Below are 15,587 nucleotides of genomic sequence, written 5' to 3'. Positions count from 1 at the left end.
ATATGCTTCAGCCTGTTGCTAATGCTAATCCCCAATTAAGCACATTTTTAAAATAAACAGTGAGTTTCTTTTTGAGAAGCCTAATTAGACCTTAGGAGAATTCTCTGTTAAACTGATAAGTAGCTCTGGGGATTTGGCACAGATGGTTTCTACTAATTATGCATTTGGTGCCCTCCTCCTCATTTCACAGTGAAACAGATTTTCATGGTCCAGATTGCATTGCTGGAATACAAACTACAGCTGGAAAATCCGATCACTAAGGTGCCCCTTCAGAAACCATTTGGTACACTGAGGAATGACTGTGTGTAGAGACCTGCAAATCTGCAGATATCTGCGCACCATTGTTGTGGGTCGCCGATCGGATGTGGATATAAATGTTGTCTCTGTGCAGGGCTCTATGTGTTACACTGACCTCTCCTGGACGCAAACAGAACTGTTCAACTGTATGTCATATGGTTTATATGGCTAGTTGCTAATGGAGATAACACAAGAACCAGCAGGTCACCCAATGAAATTGATAGGAGCAGATTTAAAACAAACATAAGGAAGTACTTCTTCATACAACACAGAGTCAGTCGGTGGAACTCATTTGCAGAGGATGTTGTGAAGGCCAAAAGTATAACTGTGTTCAAAAAAGAATTGGAGAAGCTCATGGAGGATAGGTCCATCAATGGCTATTTGCCAATATGGTCTGGGCCACAACCCCATGCTCCAGGTGTCCCTGAACCTCTGACTGCCAGAAGCTGAGGCTGGGTGACAGGGGATGGATCACTCAAATTACCCTGTTCTGTTCATTCCCTCTGGCATTGGCCACTGTTGGAAGACAAGATACTGGGCTAGATGGACCATTGATCTGAGCCAGTATGGCCTTTTTTAGGTTCTTATGAGCTTCTCCTTTAGCTCAAGTAGGAAGGGTCCTTTTGGTGCTGGAAAATTTAAGTTCTAGCTCAGCTGTCCTTGACATTTTGAGAGGCCCCTGGTGCAATAGATGATTGTATCATTTTTCAAGCTCTCTCCCTCTTTAATTACATTTTCAAGGCTTTGTCCTGTGGGCTAGAAATTTAATCTAACTTCAGTTTTAACCATTTTTCAAATAAGCCAAATGTGGCTAGGGCAGAGCTGTGCTGGATTACTACTGCTGGTATCATTGCCTTGGGATGCTCCCTCGATAAAAGTGTATTACCCCAGTCAGTGCCGGACACCAGGGTCAGACATGCAAGAAGAAGGAGACAGAATACACCATAAACAAACCTTGGCAGAGAGATTCCCTAATCTTTTGCATGATGTTTAGGCTCCTCATGGAATGTGGAGTTGGATTGTTAAATCAGTGGCAGGCTCTCAGTCCGAGGCATAATGGAATAAGAGCTTTCAATAAAACAAAGGTGGGGGGAAGATGTCATGCCATTGTTTTATCCGATTGCCCCAGGACCTAGGCCTGTTACAGAAAGCTGGCCTCACAAAGGGATCACCGAGACATGCAAAAACCAAAATCCTTCTACCCCCACATATATTACAAAATTAAGCTAGGTGGCAACCCAAAGGTGTTTGAAACAGTTAGCCCCAACCTGAGTGTGCAGTAAGCATCCGCCTCAAACAACAGAGCCCACTCTGTATTCTCAGATGGGTACCGCCTACAGCGTATGAGCAGAATATTCCTTCTCACAGAGCCAAGGGAATTAGAGATGGAACAGGCCGAGGAGGGAAGCTGGTCCCTCCCCTCTGAGGATATGCTGTCTCAAATGTGCACAGGTAGGCCTGGGATGCAAAGCTTGGATCTGGCCTCCTGATGGTTAGATGCTGGGGATCTAGCTCAGGTCCATGTCTACCAGTGTATTTGGAGCATTCAGAATACTTTTAAAAACACCTGATTTTGTTATAACATGATTGGACCCAGCCATCCACAATCCTGCAAACAACTGCTGCTGGGCATGGCCTTTACTATTGTGAGTAGTAGTCTCAGACTTCAAATGACTTTGGGCCCTTGTCTTCTTCTGTTTGGAAAGCGTATCTGGGGCACTGCCACCAAAGAAACAGAATTAAGTATCTGTCTTCACTGCAGAGTTAGCTTGGGCTCTTCCACGGGTGTTCCCCCTGACCCTGCTCCCATCCACATGCAAAACGCTCTCACCTGAGTTTGGTGGTGCTTTAAACCCAAGCTAGCTGGGGATATAGGCTAATACTACTTTCACTCAGGCTGTTAACCTGACCACTTTGCCCTGTGGATACAGGCTAAACCACTCAAGTACTCGAGGGCCTTCCCACAATTCCCCCCGGGTGCCCAGAAGGACAGACAAGTTCTCCTACAATTCACTGGGAAAAATCATAGAGCAGCTCAACTTATGGGAGCACAAAACCCCATGGGATATGTCCCCAGAAGTCCAATGGGAGTGCAACACCAGTGAAGACACAATAACTTGGGCAGGGCTTTGCAGCGTGACTGCTCACACCTGAGCTAGGCTAAGCCGTGCCCATCACCCAAGTTAATTCTGCAGTGAAGATACACCTTAAGAGAAAAGACCCCTCCTATTCAAAATCCCATGGCAGGGAACAGAAATCCATAAACGTTTTGGAAAGAGAAAAATAAGGTATTGAGCAGACGCTCCCAAACAAGTGCACAGGATGTACCACACCACTCAGATATTTTATTACAACATTTATTTTAGAAGAGAAGGCACTTACAAAACAGAAAAAAAAATTGAAGAGGCACTGAAAGTGCAATTAAAATGACACACACACACACACACACACACAAAGTTTACCATACAGAAAGAGCACCCTCCTCTGTTAACAATACAGTAAAGGAAATAAGCTACAGGTGACTATGTTTTTAAACAGTTAGGGCTTTTTTTATATAAAAAGATAAAAATTGTTCTACTATTAATTTAAAAAAACCTACACACAACTGTAAAAGGTATCACGAGTTAGTGGTTCTTCTCAAACATTAAGCCTTTCAGTTCCTGCATTGTAAGAGGTCTTGGTACATTTCAATGAGGTGAGCAGCCTCTCTCTGGCCGGAAAGCAAAGCACCATGGGTAGTGGAATAATACTTCCTATGAGTGGCCTCCCCCGAAAACATCACCTGCATAGGCTGGAGATAAGAAAAGAAAGTCAGTGGAAGTTACAGCGTTCCATCCATTACAGCTCCGGGAAAGAGCCAAACATTCTATTGCCCTTCTACACGCTCAAAATTAACACCCAAATTCTTGTGGGCATCAGGGGCGAAATTTCCAAAGGGATGTGCCACAGCTACATGCAAAACGTGCAGTTGTGAGTACCAAATATGTACTGGCTAGCGTGACTGTGTAGTACCATCCTCTGAGGGCATGGAGACACCAATGCAGCTGTACTGGTGCAAATCATTTTTTAGCCGACTGCAGCACATCTACACTAGAGGAGGTTTGAAAGCTTTACCTTCTCTGCTGATTCAGTTTCTGCTTCTTTCATCCCACACGATGCCATGTTCACTGTATTCTTTTTGAGGATTAAGTTTAATTTTTCCCCAGTATGACAAGATACATCCCAAAGCCACCAGATTCCTGGACTAAGAGAACAGTGGCATCTCTCTCGATTTTATAGCGTTTCTCACCACAGTATCTATGTGCTTGTTAAGGGGATCGCATACGAAAAAGCTCTGGTTCATCCAGAGATTTTATTAATTTAATTCCCCCACACGTGAGAGATATGAAAGGGGAAAAGGCTACATGGGCTTCGAAGTGGTGAATTCCACAGGAAGTAGAGATGTTCACAGAATTTAAATGATTTAAAATCTCAACTTCCCCTTTTAATAGGCACCTCTGCCCCTCATAATTATACAAAAAATGCATAGCCAAAAGAAGAGACAGGATCACAGAAGTCAGCTTGACAAGTCATCATCTCTCTAGGAAGGGGGTCTAGACCAGATGTGGGCAAACTCCGGCCCGCAGGACCATCCTGCCCGGCCCGAGCTCCCAGCCGGGGATCCCAGTCTCCGGCTCCTCCCCTGTTGTCCCCCCACCCCCACAGCCACGCCCCCACGCGGGCCATGCTCTGGCCCGCCGCTCCTGCTGGGCAGCGTGGGGAGTGCAGCTGGCTCTGGCCGGGTGTCGCAGCTGCAAGCGCCTGCTGCTGGTAAGGGGGCGGGGAGCGGGGGGGGTTGGGTAAGGGAGCGTGGGGTCCTGGGGGGCAGTCAGGGAGGAGGGGGCGGTTGGATGGGGTGGAAGTTCTGCGGGGGCGGTCAGGGGATGGGAAACAGGGAGAGTTGGAAGTGGGAGGCCCGGGGGGCCTGTCAGGGGGTGGGGATTTGGATAGGGGTCCGGAGGGCAGTTAGGGGACAGGGAGCAAGGGGGGGTTGGATAAGGGGGTGGGATCCTGGGGGGCAGTTAGGGACGGAGGGTCCTGGAAGGGGGTGGTCAGGGGACAAGGAGCAGAGGGTGGTTGGGAGTCCCAGGGGGGCTGTCAGGGGGCAGGGGTGTGGATAGGGGTTGGGGCAGTCAAGGGAGAGGGGGGCTGAATAGGGGGCGGGGGTCCCAGGAGGGGGCGGTCAGATGACAAGGAGTGGAGGGGGTTAGATAGGTCGGAGGTTCTGAGGGGGGCAGTCAGGGGGCAGGAAGTGGGAGGGTCAGATAGGGGGCGGGACCTAGGCTGTTTGGGGAGGCACAGCCTTCCCTACCCGGCCCTCCATACAGTTATGCAACCCCGACATGGCCCTTGGACCAAAAAGTTTGCCCACCCCTGGTCTAGATCCTGAGACAAAGCATGTAGCCTGGGAAATTACACAGACATAGTGGACACCTCACATGTCTTCTTAGCACCACATTCAAAGAACTGGGACTGCCTGAGAAGAACATTTTATCACACAGACTTGAACTCCCAACGCATGAGCTTCACGACAAGGGGCAGGATCTCTTTAATGTACTAGCACAGCCACAGAAGGAGTTCTCAATACACTGCTCTGGCATATTCCGAATTAGCCCTCAGGACAAGTCAACTGCGGCCATGTTTAACACTCATTCAGAGATGCACAGATTCTAAGGCCGGACGGGACCATTGTGATCATCTAGTCTGACCTCCTGTATACACGGGCCATGGAACTTCCCTAAAATAATTCCTAGAGCACAGCTTTCAGACAAACATCCTCTCCTCATTTAAAAATTACCGGTCTCCAATGGTTAATTACCCTCACTGTTAAAAATTTATACCTTACTTCCAGTCTGAATTTGTCTAGGTTCAATTTCCAGCCTTAGGATCATGTTACATCTTTCTCTATTAGACAGACGTGCCCTTTATTATTATTAATATTTGTTCTCCATGTAGACACTTACAGACTGTAATCAAGTCACCCCTTAACCTTCTCTTTGTTAAGCTAAATAGACTGAGTTCTTTGAGCCTCTCCCTATAAGGCATGATTTTGTTCTAATCCTTGAATCATTCTCGTGGCTTATTTCTGACCCCTCTCCAATTTATCCACATCCTTCTTGAATTGTGGGCACCAGAACTGGATACAGGATTCCAGCAGTGTTCACACTGAACCAAATACAGAGGTAAAATAACCTCTCTGCTCGTCCTCAAGATTCCCTTGTTTATGCATCCCAGGATCACATTAGTTCTTTTGGCCACAGCATCACACTGGGGAGCACATCGATCACGACCCCCAAATGTTTTTCAGAGTCACTGCTTCCCAGGAACACTATGAAAAAAGGGTTGTGTTTTAAAATGAGTAAATGATCGCTATTTAACACCCATCATTTCAAACAGGACTTGGCATCTAGCATAGACAGAGAAAGTAGTGTTTAAAAACGCATCAGCCAATCATGACCAACCTGAGATTCTCTTTTACAGGTGCCTGCCCCGGCTGATGGGGAGCAAATGTCCGAAGGTCCCTCTCTGTGTTCAGTGCCCCCATGCCACCCCCAAAAGCAGTAGTAAAAAGAACAGGCAGGTGAAGCAGGGAGGCAAAACCTCTCTGAATAAAATCAGCCGAAGAACAGGTTTAAAATATTTGAGGGCAGATTTCCAGTAGGTAAAAGAAACAAAGAACTGCAAGGAGAGGAGACTAGAGGCTCGCACAGATCAGTATAAATTTTGTATCGAAAGTAGGCTACACACCGTGGAATCTAGCAAGCTGGAAAATAGCAAGTCCCCTTAATAAAGTCATAGCCAAACCATCTCTCTCTCCATCCTAGCGTTCAATACTTACAACCGTCTTGGAGCTTTCCGTATAAGGCAGTGGCTTGGCAAGCTTCTCCACATCAGCCCCGCTAGACCCGACCTGGGTGTAAGAATAGGATCCTCGGAAGTTGGGATTGCTGCCCCAGGAGGACCGCAGGATGCGGCGAGGTTTCGGAATGTTTGGATTCCCTGGGTCAAAACCAAAGGAGAAAACACAGTCCAGCGAAAAGCGGCTGCAACATCGGGGAGGCGACAACTGGGGAGCTCTGCAACCTGCCCGGGCAGTCAGTTATTTCTTCACATTTTTAAAATACAACTATAAGGGCCTAACCATAGTGAGCCTGACAAATATGTAACAAGCCTAAAATAGTTCTCTTGAGGACAGGGGCTGGTTATTCCTCTGGTTACAGCTCACCCCTTGTATGCTTACAACGCTGTAAGAATATTAGGTGGGCGTACAACAGGAAGTTCCTCCACAGAAGCGTATGTTGTGGCATAGTGGTATTATTGAACTGATGACCAATGGGACTAAAGTATAGTACAGACGGACAAATAAGCAAGACCTTTATTCTTGAACCTGCACAGTCAAGGAACATGTAAGCAGCCATTTGTAGGTTTTAGTAAAATTTCAAGGATAAAACAAAGGAATTAAAAATATGCTCTTCCAGGAAAATTAGGAGCAAGACCAGCAGTGGTTCCGGGCAATGACTTGGGTCTGATAAGTGTCTGAGCTGTGCAGAAATAGGAAGCCACATTTTAAGATATCAGATTTGTCAAGGAAATTGCTGTCACATTTTATTTTGAAAAGGTTGAGCATAAGCCCAAGAGAACATATGGCAAGTGCCGTAACACAATGCAAATACTGTTGTACTCTAAAGTCTTCTTACAGAGCACATTCCAAAGCACTTACACAAAAGTCACACAATGTATTGTACAGTGCCAATCCAAATAAGAGGAGGTGGTTAGAAATGAGCCTTTGTTGCCCTCACATTGTAAAGGGTGCATGTTCTCATTTTATATTGTCAAGGTGCCCAGAGGTCTTTAGGTGCAGGCGTCAATACATAACAGAACAATAATAAAAAGTTGATAACGCTGGGAACATGACGTCGCCCTTACCAGTACTGAATTTTAAATTGAGAATCAGACAAAAGCAGAGACAGAGATTAGAAAGAGATAATTCAGAGCTAGGGAGCATGCAAACATATTACAGAAGCCAGGGAGCTACTGAATTTGTGAAAGGAAGAGAGTTTGGGGTATCTCTAGCCTGAATGGCAGTTGTATAAAATCAGCGGGCTTAAAGCAATGACTCGGATACTCGTGTAAAAAACAACTTTGTGTTTCCTTTTTGAAGATCTCCAAAAGTACACCCTCATGAGTTAAGCTTCAGTCCTTCTGTGATTGAAGCAGCACCATTCCCATATCACTAATTGGAAACTGAAGCACAGAGAGATAAAGTGACTTGCCCCTGGTCATACCGAAGTATTTGTGGCAGAGCCAGATGTAGATCTGAGACCTCCTTACTGTCAGCCCTGTGCTTGTGCCCAGACCATCCTCCTCTTCGCAGTACAGTGGAGGTGTAGGTGTAGGTAAACAGCAGTATCTATTATGCATTTGACTGTAGCATTCACGCCACTTTAAATATTAGAAACCTGTTACATTTGGGGTGAGAAATTGTGGGGAATGCTGGCCAAGAAACAGACTATCCCTCAACTTTGCAATAGAAATCCTATGGTGTCTTTAACTTCCACCTGGCCAGCCATGGCAGACTGATAGAGGGAGGCTCCATTTGAGGGGAAATAGACAAACTCTACAAGCCACAATGTTGCAGTGCTCCCTTGTAGGGGAAGAAAGCCAATTAGAAATGCTACCTCCGCCTGGCAGGGAAGCAAAACTCAGCTGAAAATCTGTCAAGAAACTCATCTAACAGGATACTCTTTTATAGATAGCTGGATATTCGGGCTGCTTCTGTTTGTCCACAGATGAGATAAATGCATTGATGTGGATGTGGAAACCCCTAAGAAAGGATCATAGCTGCGCTATTCAAATAGAGAGATGATGGTTGTGCAAAGACTTTGGCTATCATTAACAGAGGAGTGTGTGACCCTAGGACTTCTTGCTGCCAACTGGCAGGGGGATGCAGAAGGGTTAGAGGTGTACCCTGGGTGTGGTATTTACACACCACTCCACTGAAGAGTATCACTTCAGCTCTCTACTGAAAGCCTGTGTCACACTGGTCATCCTAATCTTTGCAAAATGTATGAGTGGATACTATGTAAGGAGACGTGTATGTATACTGCAAATTATGTTCTTAAATGCTTGGCTGACCATTGTGCATTGCGTGTTTTACAACAGGAGTCTGTTTGCATACTGAGTCACATGCTAACGAGGAGATTGCAGGAACTTCAGAAGAAATTAATTGGAAGAACGGCAGGGGGAGAAATCCGTTTACAGGTGAAAAGCAAAGGACTTGTCTGTTACATGGAGGGGTGCAGAGAGACACCCTGACATCCTCCATCTGGGGAGACAAGCTGCCAGTGGGCTTGGGCTTACAAAAGGCAGGTGCTCAGCCATCCAGTTGAAAAACACTGTGAGAAGGACTTTGGGTGAGGAGGACAACTTGCTAGTTATGAGATTAAGCTCTAGAATGCGTGTTATGATTTGATTTTATTTGTAATCATTTCTTTCATTAATCCTACTTGCTTCTTCTCCAATCACTGTTCCTTGTCAAATGAACATATTCCTGTTTGCACTATCAACATATCTAAGTGCTGTGTGTTAAGTGGAGAGGTGACACTGATAGGCCGGTGCATACTGTTCCCTTGGGAGTAGTGGATCTGTGAATTCTGTGAGCGCCCAGTGGATCAGGGGCTGGATACTCCAGCGGATGCTCAGAGAACTCAGGGACTGGTGTGTATCTATCACTAATCTGCAAAGGGATGACAGAGCCTGGGTAGGCTGAGAGTGCTTCCTATGGCTGGCAGTGTCCAGGCGTTGACTCTGAGCAGCCACAGACAAGGCTCCCTCATGCTCAGGGCAGGTGGTAGCGAGGTACTCCTGGGAAGCGTCACAGAGTGTACCCATTATTACCCCACCAGGGTTCATATTTCTGAATCTGTGGAGGGGGAATCCATGGAACCCAAACCAGCCTCTCTTTATTCTGTTTTCATAGTACTAGTTCTGAGGCAAGGGTATGTGGATTTACAAGACACAAACCAGGGTATCATAGTTTTAGGGCCTGGTGAGGGATGAATGTGTGGTGCATGCACGTAGGTAAGGAACTCCCATTGAAATCGAGTGGAGTTTTGCCTGTGTGTTTTGCAGAGTCAGCCAGCTTGTAACTTGCTTAAGAGTGAGTAGGCAGAGCTGATTTACTTCCTTTAGATCAGTTCCTCCTAGAAATGGGTCTAGAGCTAACTTCCTCAGAAAGTTGGGTGGTGTTCTGATCTGGGGATTTAGGGCTCACTTTAGTCTACAGAAAGCCTCATTCATATCCGTGGGCTTTATATCAAGCCGTTTGTTTGGTCCATTGTAGAGTTAGGAGCCACCCACGAAATACAGATCAGGATCCAAGTGTTCCTGAAGACTGAGGGGTCACGCTTTTCAGCTGTGGCTTGGAATAACTTTTGGAACTCCATGCAGGTTGTTCACTATTGCAGGAAGTCCAGTCATGTTCAAACCCTAACCAAAAGTTAAACTGAAAAGCATGAGCACAGCTGAACGTTATTTTAGATTTTGCACTTGCAAACACTGTGAAAATGTGGAAGTCTAAAAGCTGAAGCATGTATGATGCAGAAAGAACAAAGCACATTTCACAGGGAGGTTGCAGATTTAATACAGCTTGCGTCAGCATTAGAAAAACGCAGCATGGCTGAGTGAGTGCCTTGGCCACGGGCTCCCAGAAATCCAAATTCTCAACACTGAGAGCTTAGCCAACACAGTAATGGGTACAAGGCCTCAGACTGTCTAGAGCATGGGCATAGTTGGGGGGCGGGGGAGGACGTTGGCCCCCCCAAACAAGGCCAGCCTTATAGGGAGGCGCTGTAGTCAGGGTGAAAGGCTCGGTGCATTTAACTTAATGCACCTAGCTGGGCCCCTGCCAGCAGCTCCTGTCTTCCAGCTTTCTCCTCCTTGTCCCCCAGCAGCCCGGGGTACTGGCTGTTTGGTGGTCCTGGTGGGGCCCACGCTGCCGCGTGTCTCTGTGCGGTGCAGCGGGAGCCTGACATGCCATGTCCCCTCGGCAGCAGCACCAGCCCTGGCAGGAAGGCAGCCACAGCAGTGCCAGGAGTCACCAGAAAATGGCGGCATCAAGTCCAGCGGCAGCAGCTGGTGCCAGAGTGGTCATGGCTCCCCCGCTCAGGTCAGCACAGCAGACAGCATCAGCATCCAGGGCTCCCCGGCTAAGCTGGCCCACCCCACCCCCCAGCACCGTCAGCACAGGTAGTGCGCAGCCCGTCGCAGTGTCCACCACTCCAGGAGGGGGAATAGAACCAGCGAAAGGGGGGGCTAGAGGGAGAGAGAGAGAACATATCTCTCCCTCCCCCGACACACACACGGCCCTATTGGCTTGGCTGGAGCTGCCTCCCACCCCAAATACAGCAGTCAAACTAGGCCTATGGGCTAGAGCCAGCCTGTTTTAATCAGATTTAGAGGACACTACATTTTTCAGCTACCCAGTTGTGAATTACTGGAATTGTCAATGGTTCGCCGACCTGCAAAACCTAGAGGGCTTTCACAGCAAATATAGATAATCCACTACTCTCATTTACATGTGAAATTTAAGGTTCCAGAGGCAGATAATCTCCTCTCCTCCAAGAAGTATACCGAGAGTAAAATTATGCTAAGCCTAAAATAATAGAACATGGGCCTGATCCAACACCCACTGAAGTCAATAGGAAGAATCCTACTGACTTCAATGGGCACTGGACCAGACCCTGTAACTTAAATGTACAGCTGAAGAGCAGAGTCCTAGGGACTCCTGTATTCTGTTTATAAAGGAGCATGAGATAGCACTGCACTGTCCCTCAATGCCCATCCGTGTGTGGAAGCTACCCAGAGGTATAAAAATCAACAGCATTAATGATGGGGCCTGATGGAGCAGAGGGTTAGGGTTATTTCTAGATTGCTGGTGGCAAGTTCTGAGTTAGGTCACAAGTAGTCCTATTCCCTGCAACAGTAATAATCATTTGGACTTAGAGAGCATTTTCCTCTGAGCATCTCAAAACACTGATTATGTCTCTCAAGCCTCTTGTGAGGCAGGGAAGTATTGCAGAGGGGTGCAGTCATTTTAAACAGACACAGAGCGGTTAAGGCCCAAATCTCCAGACTTGGGTGTCTGAAGCACCTGAAGAAGTGGTTTGACTGTGAAAAGGGTGAGCTTCAACAGTGGCTGAGGGAGGTCAGGCTGCTTAGTTAGCTATCCAAGTATGGGTTTGGAGCACCAAAATTCACCCAGCAAACACCAATGAAAAAACCGCCCCGTTATCCCAGGGAGGTTTGGAGGAACAGCTATGGGCATTGTGAAAAACTTTCCAGCAGATAAAAAGACTTGCTTGGGGGGAATGAATCAAACCATGAACATTTCACCGGTGGAACTGGACACAAGGCATAATGAAAGTGCTCCAAGAACCCTCTTTTCCCTGCAGTGATGAGTGCCCGAGAGAAAGGAGATCAGTTTGGCTGTGGAGATCTGGCAAATGTAACCAGAGATTCTGACCCAGGATTAGATCACTACACAGCACGAAGATGGGTCACAGCTGGGATGGTTGAGGAACCTGATGGACACTGAGCAAGTGTTGGATCATGCGGAACAGCAACCGTAGTGGACACCGAAGATCCAATTTCAAACTATTTTCCCCTGAAAAGAGGAGTGAGAGGGAGGAGAGAGAGTTCGGTAACTAACTTTACTTGTAAGAGGGTAGATGCAAAGTAGGAGGGGGGAAGCTAAAGAATTTAGTTCCCACCTAATAAAATAATTTAGAAAAAGAAGCTCAACAGTTTTAAATAGGAGGAACAATGGCAATCAAGATTATTTATAAGATTTGGAAAGCATCATCGTGGAGCACTAAGACAACTTGATGTTAAGAAAAGAGCCTTCTCTTGTCTTTATGGAAGGTTGGAGCTGACCTGCTGTAATTAGTAAGAACAGTGATTTTGATTCAATTTATATGGATGTTTTTAAGGTACCACTGCACTCTTGTTTATAATCTCAGTGGAGGCTGGGATGGGAACAAGAGAAGAGTGGAGTGCAGTGGAGTTCAGGCTGGATTAATCTTGCAATTCGAAAGTCCCGAAGATAGAAAATCGAGCCTTGTAAGTATTTCCCCCCTAAACAGATGGAGGTGGGAAATAAATAATGAGTTGCTCAGACTTCACTGGGCCCCAAGCAGGACCTTTGTCTTGCTTGTGCTTAAGGCAGTTCTGGCTGCAGATGGAGTCGAAGAGGAGAAGGAGGAAGTGGTAATGATAGTTGGTGTTGGTCCTACTTTGACCAGGGGATTGGACTATATGACCTTGTGGATAAGGGAGAAGCTGTGGATGTGGTATACCTAGACTTTAGTATGGCATTTGACACCGTCTCGTATGATATTCTTATCGATAAACTAGGCAAATACAATTTAGATGGGGCTACTATAAGGTGGGTGCATAACTGGCTGGATAACCGTACTCAGAGAGTTGTTATTAATGGTTCCCAATCCTGCTGGAAAGGCATAACAAGTGGGGTCTGTTTTGGGACCAGCTCTGTTCAATATCTTCATTAACGACTTAGATATTGGCATAGAAAGTACGCTTATTAAGTTTGCAGATGATACCAAACTGGGAGGGATTGCAACTGCTTTGGAGGACAGGGTCATAATTCAAAATGATCTGGACAAATTGGAGAAATGGTCTGAGGTAAACAGGATGAAGTTTAACAAAGACAAATGCAAAGTGCTCCACTTAGGAAGGAAAAATCAGTTTCACACATACAGAATAGGAAGAGACTGTCTAGGAAGGAGTACGGCAGAAAGGGATCTAGGGGTTATAGTGGACCACAAACTAAATATGAGTCAACAGTGTGATGCTGTTGCAAAAAAAAGCAAACGTGATTCTGGGATGTATTAACAGGTGTGTTGTGAGCAAGACACGAGAAGTCATTCTTCCGCTCTACTCTGCTCTGGTTAGGCCTCAGCTGGAGTATTGTGTCCAGTTCTGGGCACCGCATTTCAAGAAAGATGTGGAGAAATTGGAGAGGGTCCAGAGAAGAGCAACAAGAATGATTAAAGGTCTTGAGAACATGACCTATGAAGGAAGGCTGAAAGAATTGGGTTTGTTTAGTTTGGAAAAGAGAAGACTGAGAGGGGACATGATAGCAGTTTTCAGGTATCTAAAAGGGTGTCATAAGGAGGAGGGAGAAAACTTGTTCACCTTAGACTCCAAGGACAGAACAAGAAGCAATGGGCTTAAACTGCAGCAAGGGAGGTTTAGGTTGGACATTAGGAAAAAGTTCCTAACTGTCAGGGTGGTTAAACACTGGAATAAATTGCCTAGGGAGGTTGTGGAATCTCCTTCTCTGGAGATATTTAAGAGTAGGTTAGATAAATGTCTATCAGGGATGGTCTAGACAGTATTTGGTCCTGCCATGCGGGCAGGGGACTGGACTCGATGACCTCTCGAGGTCCCTTCCAGCCCTAGAATCTATGAATCTATGAATCTATAAACCTCCTGAGGTCTCTTCCAACCCTAATCGTCTATGATTCTATAACACCCCGATTCAGGGAGGCAATGTAGCTTTAAATCCCTATTTAACGGCATAGTATTTTCCAGTACCACACACTGTTTTTAATGCTGCGCATGGTGAGAAATGTTTCTTGCCATGTGAACTTTCAGACTGCTGAGCAAAAGGTCATAGATTTCTCTTAAAGTTAAAGTTGCCACAGGAATTTAATCTACTGCCAGAAATGGCTCTGAGGTATCCTGGTGGCTCAACCAGCAACAAACCACTGGCCAAGAGAACGTGCTACAGTACTTGCAAAATAAAGCAACTAAGTCATCAGTTAACTTCTGCCCTGTTATTGTCAGTAACAAGTCCCACTTATTATTAGAGTTAACAGTTATTGATTTACATTGGTGTGGGTATCAAGATTTAGGTCCCAATTCAACTCCTATTGACTTCAATGGGCACTGGAGGTGAAGCTCGATGATTGACAGAGGAAGTTTAGGCCAATATTTATCTTGAGGAATAATAAATCCTGACCATCAGTAAAACTGCAAGTCAAAATCTGTATTGTTAAATACATTCTGAATGTCTCCACCTGAAGTGTTGGAGAAGGTCTCTAGCCAGGGATTTAAAAAGAAAAAAGAGTAATGGCTGTCCTTTTCCACTAAAAAGTCTATTAAGTGAATGGTGAGAAGGTACTCCATGATGTACAAAACTAAAGAGGAGACATGGGGTGAAATCCTAGTCTGAATGAAGTCAAGAGGAGTTTTGCCATGGACTTCCATGAGGCCAGGATTTCACCCCTGGTCTCTACCCCAGGAGTTTAGACTCTGCGTCTACATGTACAAGTGAGGCTACATCCACAAGAAGCTATTATTTGCCTCTTGAATGGAAGCAACTAATTAGCAAGTACTCATCAGCATAGCTGATCCAAATAACATTGCTGAAGATCTGAATATGGTTCATAGCCAACAAACAGGTAAGGGAACTTTGCTAACTTGTCATCTTCCTTCAGCTAAGCTGTAAACCATGATTGGCTGGTATGCACAGCAGAAACCTGACTGTTCATACCATGTGAAAACACAAACTATGTTCAAATGTCTGGGGGTCAATAGAACAGGGAGACATGATGGAAGTTAATAAAAAACTAAGGTCTGGATCGCATGGGATGGATGTGTGGATACAAATATGTTAATAATAAGAAAGAAGCTTCTGGAAGCATAGAAGGATTTCTCATCTTTGATAGCACCTCTTTTTAAAAAAAATTATAATTCAGTATGGAGTAGTCCCTAAAACCGAAAATCCTTGGACCAAGACTGTACAATGCTCTGTTCTGCATTTCTGCAAAGTATTTTTCATAGCTTCCGAGACTAGAAGGGACCACTGTGATAATCTAGTCTGACCTCATGTATAACAAGGCCATAGAATGTCCCGCAGATAATTTTTAGAGCAGAACTTTTAGAAAAACATCCAATCTTGATTTAAAAATTGCCAGTGGTGGAGAATCCACCACAACCCTTGGTAATTGTGCCAGTGGTTAATTACCCTCACTGCTAAAAATTGACGCCTCATTTCCCCTCTGAAGTTGCCCACCTTCATCTTCTAGTCACTGGATCACGTTATACCTTTGTTTGCTAGACTGAAGAGCCCATTATCAAATATTTTTCCCCATGTAGGTACTTATAGACTGTAATCAAGACATCCCTTAACCTTCTCTCTGTTAACCTAAACAGGTTGAGCTCCC

At 45.7% G+C, this 15,587-nt stretch overlaps 1 protein-coding gene across 1 annotated transcript in view; it reads right to left on the bottom strand.

Annotated features, from left to right (window-relative positions):
* Nucleotides 1-2,638: 2,638 nt before the first annotated feature.
* The window catches only part of SMOX (spermine oxidase), an 82,557-nt gene continuing 69,608 nt past the window's right edge, over nt 2,639-15,587 (bottom strand). The window contains exons 6-7 of the mRNA XM_054030673.1: nt 6,176-6,336; nt 2,639-3,088 (exon numbers count right to left, since the gene is read on the bottom strand). Coding sequence (XP_053886648.1) covers nt 2,951-3,088; nt 6,176-6,336 — 299 coding nt within the window. The 3' untranslated portion in view covers nt 2,639-2,950. The remainder of the gene's footprint in view (nt 3,089-6,175; nt 6,337-15,587) is intronic.

This window comes from Malaclemys terrapin, chromosome 5 (assembly GCF_027887155.1).
Source record: "Malaclemys terrapin pileata isolate rMalTer1 chromosome 5, rMalTer1.hap1, whole genome shotgun sequence".
In the NCBI taxonomy this organism is placed as follows: Eukaryota; Metazoa; Chordata; order Testudines; family Emydidae; genus Malaclemys; species Malaclemys terrapin.
This window is presented reverse-complemented; position numbering and strand designations above follow the sequence as displayed.